Below are 10,958 nucleotides of genomic sequence, written 5' to 3'. Positions count from 1 at the left end.
CAAGTTTATTTTTAAAAGGCATATAGACAATAAACAAAGTAAACACACCACCAGATCTTAACTTCTGCCAAGTATTATCTGTCCTAGATAATACCGGAACTTCGTTCAGTTCCAGTCTCTAGACAAATTCAATAATCATCATCTTCATCAGAGTCCATTACTTTTCTTCTGTTGAACTGGGGGGAAAATTAAACGAGTATCATGTTTCATAAGACATAACTCAGATTTTCTGAGAAAACAAATTCCTACCTACTACAGAAAGACATTTCTGTCTGGTTTAATATAACTTAAGTGTTTCAGACCAACAGAAGAGCCTTGAAAATTAGACCCTCAATGCAACTTTCTCCACAAACTTCAAAGTGTTGTAAAACAAAAATGTCTATGGGCTAAAATGTTTTGACACACTACATGCAGACGTAACACTTATTTAAAATCTCAATCTTTCTTTTGTCGTGTGCTTTGGGGGAAACTTACTTTAACTGTTGTTTTCTTTTCTGTTTGCTGGCTTACTTTTTCGAGGATTTCTATTAAACCTTGTTCTGATACCTAGGATAATCAAAGAGAAAAACAGTGCTTTTTTAAAACAAAGAATTGACCTTAGCCGACCAAATCGTTTTAATCCTTCCAGGGTGTGGAAGTAGAGGTCAAGAAGGAAGGAAAATGGGACAGCTGGCTGAAACCACTGGCTGTAACTCTTGGTTTAAGTTGCACTTAAAATCTGCTCTGCTGGTCTTCATTTGAGGGAGGAAAAGTATCCATCAGTTAGCTTCCTCGAAAAATCCAAGGTTAACAGGTATTTAAGCACCCCTTCATCACCACTAGCAGACAATGACAACCACCTACACCACTGCGTTAAGTGAAATGGACAGAGATATTCCACCTCTGCACCAAGACCTTGAGAAGCTTAAAAGCAGGAGACGAGTCACTCAAAAAAGATGAAGCCACTGTCACCCCTCCACACACGTTCTCAGTGTAAAGGATTCAGGGCAGGTTGATCTCTGCAGGCTGTGGTGGCGGCAGAGGGCTCCCCAGTGCCGGTGGGCTCATCTGGATCTTGAAGGAAGATCAGGGTTGCCAGAATATATCCTTCATGGCAGTATAGCAATGCACAGAATAACCAGGAAATTTAGCTCTTCTTCATTTGCAAAACAAGCATAACTTTCCCAATTTTAATTACTATTGCTGACAAACCTTGTTTCCATTGTAGAAGCAATTTAGGCTATCTGACCCTAATAGTCACTGGTTCCAGAGCAATGTCATAAAAGGAAAGCAGCGGAGGATTTTAGAAAAGAGAGTTATCTTTTAGGATTTACGGTAGACACAACTATTCTCTCCTTTAAAAACTGCTTCAATAAGAATTCTGTAACCAGAAAGAGGTGAAATTGACCTTCTGAGGATACCTTTTGGTAAAGTAGGTAACAAGACATTAAAACTGCCTCAAGGCAGGTCCAGCTTACCTTCCCACTTAGTTGTCCATACCGTGCCATCTGTATAAGGTAATTCTCTACTGCTTTAGTTTTCTCAGGCTTTACAAGTGCTAAGTTACTTACTAAAAAGGAAGGAAAAAAAAAAATATATATATATATATCTATAAACACACACACACAAACATGCAGAAAAAGAAGTCAGAACTAAATGCACTTGACTAAATGTACTTATTCCTTGAAACTAAGTACTAACATTTCTAAAGCACTTAAGACTTATTTATGTCTTGAGACCAGCAAGGTAGATAAGGCAGATGCTATTGTTACTCCTCTTAAAAATGAGGAAACTACAGTTCAGCTTTGTCAACCTCAGTCAAGACCACAGAGAGGTAATGGTGAACCAAGATTAAACTTGGGGGCTTATATTCTAAGCTCCATCCTTTAAAAACAAAGCAAAAGCATGACTGTTCCATGAAGAGCAATTTCTACATTACATGCATGCATTCTAAGTCGCTAGAGTCATGTCCAACTCTGCAACCCCATGGACTGTAGCTCACCAGGCTCCCCTATCCATGGGATTCTCCAGACAAGAGTACTGAAGTGGGCTGCCATTTCCTCCTCCAGGGGATTTTCCTGACCCAGGGATCGAGCCTGCATTTCCTGTGGCTCCTGCATTGCAGGCGGATTCTTTACCGCTTGAGCCACCAGGGAAGCCCTCAAAAAGCAACCCATCTTTGCGAATTTCTGTATTACTATGCATATACAATCATGGTGATCCATCCAGGGCTGCATCTTCTAAGCTGGGCTTCAAGTTATAATACAGAAGATAATGTTTCATTCTGATTGGCTCATTTAATTTTTTTTATGGTTTTCTTTTTATTTTTTGTGATGAAAAACACAACACAAATGGAGAATACAGGTCTACCTCATTTACTGAGCTTCACAGATACAGCAGTTTCCACAAATGGAGGTCTGTGGCATCCTACATTCCTGCTTTGAGCAAGTCTGCTGGCACGGATTTCCTGACAGTGTGTAATCACTTCATGTCTTTATGTCACATTTTGGTAATTTTCACATTTCAAATTTTCTATTGTTATTCTTATATATATTATGGTGATCTGTAATCAATGATCTTTGATGTTATTATTGAAAAACAAAAATCATGACTTGCTGAAGACTCAGGTGATGATTAGCATTTTTTAGCACTACTATTACTACTGCTAAGTCGCTTCAGTTGTGTCCAACTCTGTGCGACCCCATAGACGGCAGCCCACCAGGCTCTGCTGTCCCTGGGATTCTCCAGGCAAGAACACTGGAGTGGGTTGCCATTTCCTTCTCCAATGCATGAAAGTGAAAAGTGAAAGTGAAGTCGCTCAGTCGTGTTCGACTCTTAGCGACCCCATGGACTGTAGCCTACCAGGCTCCTCCGTCCATGGGATTTTCCAAGCAAGAGTATTGGAGTGGGGTGCCATTGCCTTCTCCATTTTTAGCAATAAGGTATTTTTAAATTAAGGTATGTATACTTTTTTTTTTAAAGACATAATACTACTGCATTTAACAGACTATAAAACTTTTATATGCACTGGAAAGCCAAAAAATTTGTATGACTTGCTTACCATGGTGGTCTGCAACCAAAGCCAAAATATCTCCGAGATCTGCCTGGACAATAAACTAGAGCCCCATCACCCAGGTCAACTGCTAGCAGCATTTTGTGATTGACTTGACTGAAAAGTTATTGCCAATAAATTCTACCTAATACAGTTGTCCCTTGGTATCTGAAAGGACTGGTTCTAGGATTCCCTGCGCATGCCAAAATCTGAAGATGCTCAGGTCCCTCATATAAAATGGTGTACTACCATCAGCCCTCTGTATCTGTGGGTTCTGACTCTATAAAAATGAAGGGCTCACTACATGCACTTGGAGATCATTTCAATAGCAGGAGAGAATGGAGCTGGAACTTTTAATAACAACTTAAGTATGTTTCTTTAGGTTTATAAAGCTAACACTTTTTAAAAATAATCTGCATCTCACATGCTTTTAGGTTAAACAAGTATTTAATCTAGAAACAGCAATTATTTCATATACATCTCCCTATTCAAATAACTCAAACCAGTTTTATAAAGAAAACTGAAGATGCTTACACCGGGCCCGGGCTGACTGATCCAGAACTTGGGCTAAGATACTGTTTCTCATTTCTGCTTCCCTACAAGAAAAACAGGTCAAGCAAAATCAGAACTAAGCTGCCAGCATTCCTACTGAACACAGAAAAATGTAACAAGTCCATTCTTACTCAAAAGCCAGTTTTCTATTTTGTGAGTCTGAAAGGTAAAACTTCACAGTTTCCCAATTCAGAAGAGAGTTTCAGTTCAACCACCATTATAAACATTTATTAAGTACCCAGTGTGTGAGAAGGGCTAGAAATTTGTAGTGAGATTTCAGGCAAATACACTGACGAATGATTAATCCGTGTAATTTTCTTAGAGATAAAGAAGCTGAGGTTCATGGAGACCATGTTAAGAAGACACAGGTAACTGTGGCCAAGGTATGACCAGATTCCACATTTTAAGATTCTCAGTCTTAGTTTTGGGTTGGGAGGGGAGTTACAATTATACCCGTTTCTACCCTTGCATCTTCCCACCTATCCAGGCAGGAACTATTTCACATTCACAGGACAGTGATTTCAAATTTTTTTAAAGCAGAAATTGTTTTCCAAATGAAGCCCTTCAAGAAACTTAATATGAACTTAACACAGAAAAAAACAGATTCTTTGGCTGAATTAGAAGGCTGAATCCGCTGTACAAAGGAAACAAGAAATAAACCACTATGCAGAAAGGAAAGTGTGCATTCATCAATTTCAGCCCTGAGTGGAGAAAGAAAAAAAGTGTCTCTTAACTTCAAGCTTTAGCCTTGTAGGTTTGCTGTCTGAATTCCTTCTGGTAGCAGGGTGGAGGCAGGGAAAGAACATCAAGCAGAGAATTTTAAGAGGTCTAAGGTTAGAAAGGAGGTCACCGTCCAAGAAGCAGTGGCTGCGTGGGTGCAGCAGGGCCGAGAGGAGCTACTCCACGTTCAAGGTCAGGAGGGGCGGCAGTGAGGAGATAGCCCTCGTCCAAGGTAAGGAGCAGCGGCTGCGCTTTGCTGGAGCAGGCGTGAAGAGATACCCCATGTCCAAGGTAAGAGAAACCCAAGTAAGACGGCAGGTGTAGCCAGAGGGCATCAGAGAAACCATACTCACAGAAAACTAGTCAATCTGATCACACAGGCCACAGCCTTGTCTAACTCAATGAAACTAAGCCATGCCATGTGGGGCCACCCAAGATGGGTGGGTCATGGTGGAGAGGTCTGACAGAATGTGGTCCACTGAAGAAGGGAATGGCAAACCACTTCAGTATTCTTGCTTTGAGAACCTCATGAACAGTATGAAAATGATAGGATACTGAAAGAGGAACTCCCCAGGTCAGTAGGTGCTCAATATGCTACTGGAGATCAGTGGACAAATAACTCCAGAAAGAATCAAGGGATGGAGCCAAAGCAAAAACAATACCCAGTTGTGGATGTGGCTGGTGATAGAAGCAAGGTCTGATGCTGTAAAGAGCAATATTGCATAGGAACCTGGAGTGTTGGGTCCATGAATCAAGGCAAATTGGAAGTGGTCAAACAGGAGATGCCAAGAGTGAATGTCAACATTCTAGGAATCAGCGAACTAAAATGGACTGGAATGGGTGAATTTAACTCAGATGACCATTATATATACTACTGCAGGCAGGAATCCCTCAGAAGAAATGGAGTAGCCATCACGGTCAACAAAAGAGTCTGAAATGCAGTACTTGGATGCAGTCTCAAAAATGACAGAATGATCTCTGTTCGTCTCCAAGGCAAACCATTCAATATCACAGTAATCCAAGTCTATGCCCCAACCAGTAATGCTGAAGAAGCTGAAGTTGAATGGTTCTATGAAGACCTACAAGACCTTTTAGAACTAACACCCCAAAAAGATGTCCTTTTCATTATAGGGGACTGGAATGCAAAAGTAGGAACTCAAGAAACACCTGGAGTAACAGGCAAATTTGGCCTTGGGATACAGAATGAAGCAGGGCAAAGGCTAATAGAGTTTTGCCAAGAGAATGCACTGGTCATAGCAAATACCCTCTTCCAACAATACAACAGAAGACTCTACACATGGACATCACCAGATGGTCAATACCAAAATCAGATTGATTATACTGTTTTCAGCCAAAGATGGAGAAGTTTTATACAGTCAGCAAAAACAAGACCAGGAGCTGACTGTGGCCCAGATCATGAACTCCTTATTGCCAAATTCAGACTTAAATTGATCAAAATAGGGAAAACCACTAGACCATTCAGTTATGACCTAAATCAAATCCCTTATGATTATACAGTGGAGATGAGAAGTAGATTTAAGGGACTAGATCTGATAGATAGAGTGCCTGATGAACTATGGACGGAGGTTCGTAACATTGTACAGGAGACAGGGATCAGTCGTGTCCGACTCTTTGCAACCCCATGGACTGTAGCCTACCAGGCTTCTCTGTCCATGAGATTCTCCAGGCAAGAAACCTGAAGTGGTTGCCATTTCCTTCTCCAAGACCATCCTCACGGAAAAGAAATGCAAAAAAGCAAAATGGCTGTCTGAGGAGGCCTTACATATAGCTGTGAAAAGAAGAGAAGCGAAAAGCAAAGGAGAAAAGGAAAGATATAAGCATCTGAATGCAGAGTTCCAAAGAATAGCAAGGAGAGATAAGAAAGCCTTCCTCAACGATCAATGCAAAGAAATAGAGGAAAACAACAGAATGGGAAAGACTAGAGATCTCTTCAAGAAAATTAGAGATACCAAGGGAACATTTCATGCAAAGATGGGCTCGATAAAGGACAGAAATGGTCTGGACCTAACAGAAGCAGAAGATATTAAGAAGAGGTGGCAAGAATACACAGAACTGTACAAAAAAGATCTTCACGACCAAGACGGTGTAATCACTCACCTAGAGCCAGACATCCTGGAATGTAAAGTCAAGTGGGCCTTAGAAAGCATCACTACGAACAAAGCTAGTGGAGGTGATGGAATTCCAGTTGAGCTATTTCAAATCCTGAAAGATGATGCTGTGAAAGTGCTGCACTCAATATGCCAGCAAATCTGGAAAACTCAGCAGTGGCCACAGGACTGGAAAAGGTCAGTTTTCATTCCAGTCCCAAAGAAAGGCAATGCCAAAAGAATGCTCAAACTACCACACAATTGCACTCATCTCACACTCTAGTAAAGTAATGCTCAAAATTCTCCAAGCCAGGCTTCAGCAATACGTGAACCGTGAACTTCCAGATGTTCAAGCTGGTTTTACAAAAGGCAGAGGTAACAGAGATCAAACTGCCAACATCCACTGGATCATCAAAAAAGAGAGTTCCAGAGAAACATCTATTTCTGCTTTATTGACTATGCCAAAGCCTTTGACTGTGTGGATCACAATAAACTGTGAAAAATTCCGAAAGAAATGAGCATACCACACCACCTGACCTGCCTCTTGAGAAATCTGTATGCAGGTCAGGAAGCAACAGTTAGAAATGGACATGGAACAACAGACTGGTTCCAAATAGGAAAAGGAATATGTCAAGGCTGTATATTGTCACCCTGCTTATTTAACTTCTATGCAGAGTACATCATGAGAAACGCTGGGCTAGAAGAAGCACAAGCTGGAATCAAGATTGCCGGGAGAAATATCAATAACATCAGATATGCACATGACACCATCCTTATGGCAGAAAATGAAGAGGAACTAAAAAGCCTCTTGATGAAGGTGAAAGAGGAGAGTGAAAAAGTCCGCTTAACGCTCAACATTCAGAACTAAGATCATGGCATCTGGTCCCATCACTTCATGGGAAACAGATGGGGAAACAGCGGAAACAGTGTCAGACTTTATTTTTTGGGACTCCAAAATCACTGCAGATGGTGATTGCAGCCATGAAATTAAAAGATGCTTACTCCTTGGAAGGAAAGTTATGACCAACCTAGATGGCATATTCAAAAGCAGAGATATTACTTTGCCAACAAAGGTCCGTCTAGTCAAGGCTATGGTTTTTCCTGTGGTCATGTATGGATGTGAGAGTTGGACTGTGAAGAAAGCTGAGCGCTGAAGAATTGATGTTTTTGAACTGTGGTGTTGGAGAAGACTCTTGAGAGTCCCTTGGACTGCAAGGAGATCCAACCAGTCCATTCTAAAGGAGATCGACCACCTCATGCGAAGAGTTGACTCATTGGAAAAGACTCTGATGCTGGGAGGGATTAGGGGCAGGAGGAGAAGGGGACGACAGAGGATGAGATGGCTGGATGGCATCACTGACTCGACGCACGTGAGTCTGAGTGAACTCTGGGAGTTGGTGATGGACAGGGAGGCCTGGCGTGCTGTGATTCATGTGGTCACAGGTCGGACACGACTGAGCAACTGAACTGAAGGTTAGAAATGACCCAAGTGATGGCAGAAGTAAAGGTAAATCCTCTTTGGAAGAATCCAGAAGAAGAGTGATCAATTATGTGACACGTCTGAATTTCAGGTATGTTAAAATGTGAAAAAAAATTCCCATCTTCAAAATTACCGAAGTTCACGTAGTAGATTTATTTTCTTCTTAGCACTATCCCAGGTGCTAACCTATCTATCTGTCCCTCTAATGTGAGCTACGTACAGAAGGGAAGGAACCTTCTCCATCTTGCATATTTCTAGAGACACAGCACAGTGCTTGACCCAGAGCAGGTGCTCAGTATTTGACGGATGAAAGAATGAGTTAAAAGGTAGCATGGGGGACTTCCCTGGCAGCCCAGTGGTTAAGACTCTGCACTTAGTATGCAGGAGGCATGAGTTCCACCCCTGGTTGGGGAACTACAATCCCACATGTTGTGTGTGTGCTGTGCCAGGCGAAAAATAAAAAGGTAGCTTGGGGGCAGGGAGGGGTAGGGAGTTGTTTAATAGGTATACTTCTAGTTTTGTAAGATAAAAAAGTTCTAGAAGAGTGTTGCGAAGCAAATGAGAATATGGTTAATACAACTGAATGATACACTCAGAAGTAGTTAAGAAGGTTAATTTTACCTTTTGTGTTTTTTATCAGAGTTAGGGAAAAAAGGTAGCATGATGGGGTAACTAATAAGCCTGCCAAGTGTGAGGTGCTCTGCCACGTGCTGAGATAAACTAACACTGAGAACAGGAAAAACAACACTTCTTGTGTGTACGTGCTCAGTCACTTCAGTCGCCTCCGACTCTTTGTGGCCCTATGGACTATACAGCCTGCCAGGCGCTTCTGTCTATGGGATTCTCCAGGCAAGAATCCTGGAGTGGGTTGCATGCCCTCTGTATCCCTGCAATCCTCACAACACCCCTATGAAGTAGTCCTATTATTATGCTTATTTTAAGGTAATCACAGTTTAGCAGAGAAACATGAATCAGTAATTACAATACAAAGTAGTAAGTACTGTGGAGTTCCATACATACTTAATTAATAAACTAATAGCGATGGGTCTGGAAAAATCCCTATGCCAGGAAGAACTTTACGATTCACACACCTGTGAATAAAACTAAAAAAAAAAAAAAAAGTGAAACCACCCTTCAAAGAGTTCAGAGTTCCCAAGGACATAGAGAACAGAGCAAGAGGAGGGCAAAGTGCGTGAAGGCTGTCAAAAGTACAAACTTCCAGTTATAAATAAGCCATGGGGATGTAATATGTAATGTATAGAGTGGGTGGTGACTATCCTTAAAGAGTATTAAATTGTATATAGTTAATAGTATTGAAAGTTGCTGAGAGTTAAATCTCAAAAGTTCTTATCGCAAGAAAAAAAAATTTGTAATTATGTGTGGTGATGGTTGTTAACCAGACTTACTGTGGTGGTCACTTCACAATATAAACAAATACGGAATCAGCATGCTGTAAACGGAAACTAATGTTAAGTCAATTATTTCTTAATTAAAAAAGGGGGGGGGTCCTTTACATTCAGAGTTCCAGCAGGTACCTGTGCTTTGCTTCCTGTTGTGCTGCATCGCCAGGATCCTGAAAAAAACAATTTTATCTTTTAGAAATTTCACAGAGGAGGGAAAAAAAAAAAAAGGAACTATTTAATTTTGTTTCTGATACCTAACAGGCTCCTGCAGTGGTAGAGATGGGCTTACAAAATAACTAAAAGCTGGGCCTCACAGAAGTAAAAAGATAAGTTTCCACTTACTACAACGTTTTGATGAACTTCTAAAGTCTCAATCTCTGAGAATGTTTTAGAATACAAACAGGTATTAAGAAGAAGAGCCCCCTCTTACGAAACCGTATTTAACGTGTAAAGAATAATTTCTGGAAAAGAAAATGTGCTTCGGTATTGGGGACTCTGATGATCAAACAACGCTCCCTTCCAGGCTATCTCGCTCCATTCCTAACGCTTCACTCCGGGTTTCCTCACAGCAGAGGCATTACTTGGGCGTTTCATCTACGGGGTTGGTGTTCAGTGCCTGGCTCTCCTCAGGACTGTCAACTCCGCCAGGCGATGTTCCCCGCCGTACCCTCAGCACCTGGCACAAGGAAGACCCCTCAGAAGATATCTGTCGACCCTTCGGGTCGAACTATCTGTATGCTAAACAACATTCGGCTGGGACAGTAGTGAAGTTGGCTAGGTCCATTAGCTAAGGTCACCAAGAGACCGAAGAAGTTGAGCATTCCGCTCGGGACCCAAGACGGCCGGCCGGGTGAGAGACCGACCCCCGGCCGCCGACCGGCCCGGGCCCGACCAGCCCGGGACAGCACGTGGTTCGCTGGCCGCCCGAGCCCCCCCGCGACCGACACAGGAGCTGAGAAGGCTTGGAGGCTACCAGAAGGCCGCCGCGGGCGGAGGCGGGGTCCTCGGCCCCGGGGCAGAGACGCATGGAGCCTGCGCCGGGGGGCCGCGCCCTCTACCTCGGGTGAGGGCGGAGCCCAGCAGGGATCGGGCTGGGCGGGTGTTGGGCTCGCTCACCCCGTGCTTCGCCTGCAGCTCGGCCAGCCTCTGCTTCCTCAGCGCCTCGAGCTCCTGCTCCGCCATGCTGCGGCCGTCCCAGGCGAGCAGCAGCGAACACGCTCCGACTCACTCCGAGGGAACGCCGGCAGTCCCTCTGCGCGCGCACCGCCCTCCGCACTGCGCAGGCGCCCGTAGCGCCCAGGCATCACCAATCTAGCCTAGAGCCGCGCCGCCCGCCCCAGCCAGGGCCTGGGGAGACGCCCGAATCCGCGATTGCAGGCGGTGGGACGTAGGGCAGAACTGCTGCGCCCAGCCTTCCCAAACTCGGTCCTTGCTCCCAGGTGCAAGCCTGTGCTCAGCGGGCGTGGGCGCTCGCAGGGTTAAGATCCGGCTGTGTGTGGGGAAAGATAATAACCTAGAAACAGGCTACCATCAACAATTATGAGTCAGTTCAGTTCAGTCGCTCAGTCGTGTCCGACTCTTTGCGACCCCATGAATCGCAGCATGCCAGGCCTCCCTGTCCATCACCAACTCCTGGAGTTCACTCAAACTCACGTCCATCGAGT

General features: G+C 43.5%; 1 protein-coding gene across 1 annotated transcript; it reads right to left on the bottom strand.

Moving 5' to 3' along the window:
• On the bottom strand, positions 1-10,558 carry PDCD5 (programmed cell death 5). Its single transcript, XM_052656416.1, has 6 exons — positions 10,411-10,558; positions 9,427-9,464; positions 3,566-3,627; positions 1,458-1,549; positions 475-546; positions 1-176 (listed from the first exon to the last, which is right to left on the bottom strand). The coding sequence occupies exons 1-6, from the start codon at positions 10,474-10,476 to the stop codon at positions 129-131; spliced, it is 378 nt and encodes a 125-aa protein (XP_052512376.1). The 5' UTR covers positions 10,477-10,558; the 3' UTR covers positions 1-128.
• Between the last annotated feature and the right edge of the window lie 400 nt (positions 10,559-10,958).

Source organism: Budorcas taxicolor, chromosome 18, assembly GCF_023091745.1.
Source record: "Budorcas taxicolor isolate Tak-1 chromosome 18, Takin1.1, whole genome shotgun sequence".
Lineage (NCBI taxonomy): Eukaryota > Metazoa > Chordata > Mammalia > Artiodactyla > Bovidae > Budorcas > Budorcas taxicolor.
This window is presented reverse-complemented; position numbering and strand designations above follow the sequence as displayed.

Bases quoted from the DNA above. Each gene is read 5' to 3' on its own strand.
- PDCD5 (XM_052656416.1), bottom strand. From the start codon at position 10,476: ATGGCGGAGCAGGAGCTCGAGGCGCTGAGGAAGCAGAGGCTGGCCGAG. The intron at 547-1,457 runs GTAAGCTGGACC...TGATTATCCTAG, and splicing joins ATGGACAACTAAGTGGGAAG to GTATCAGAACAAGGTTTAAT. The intron at 177-474 runs GTAAGTTTCCCC...TTTTCCCCCCAG, and splicing joins AAAAGAAAACAACAGTTAAA to TTCAACAGAAGAAAAGTAAT.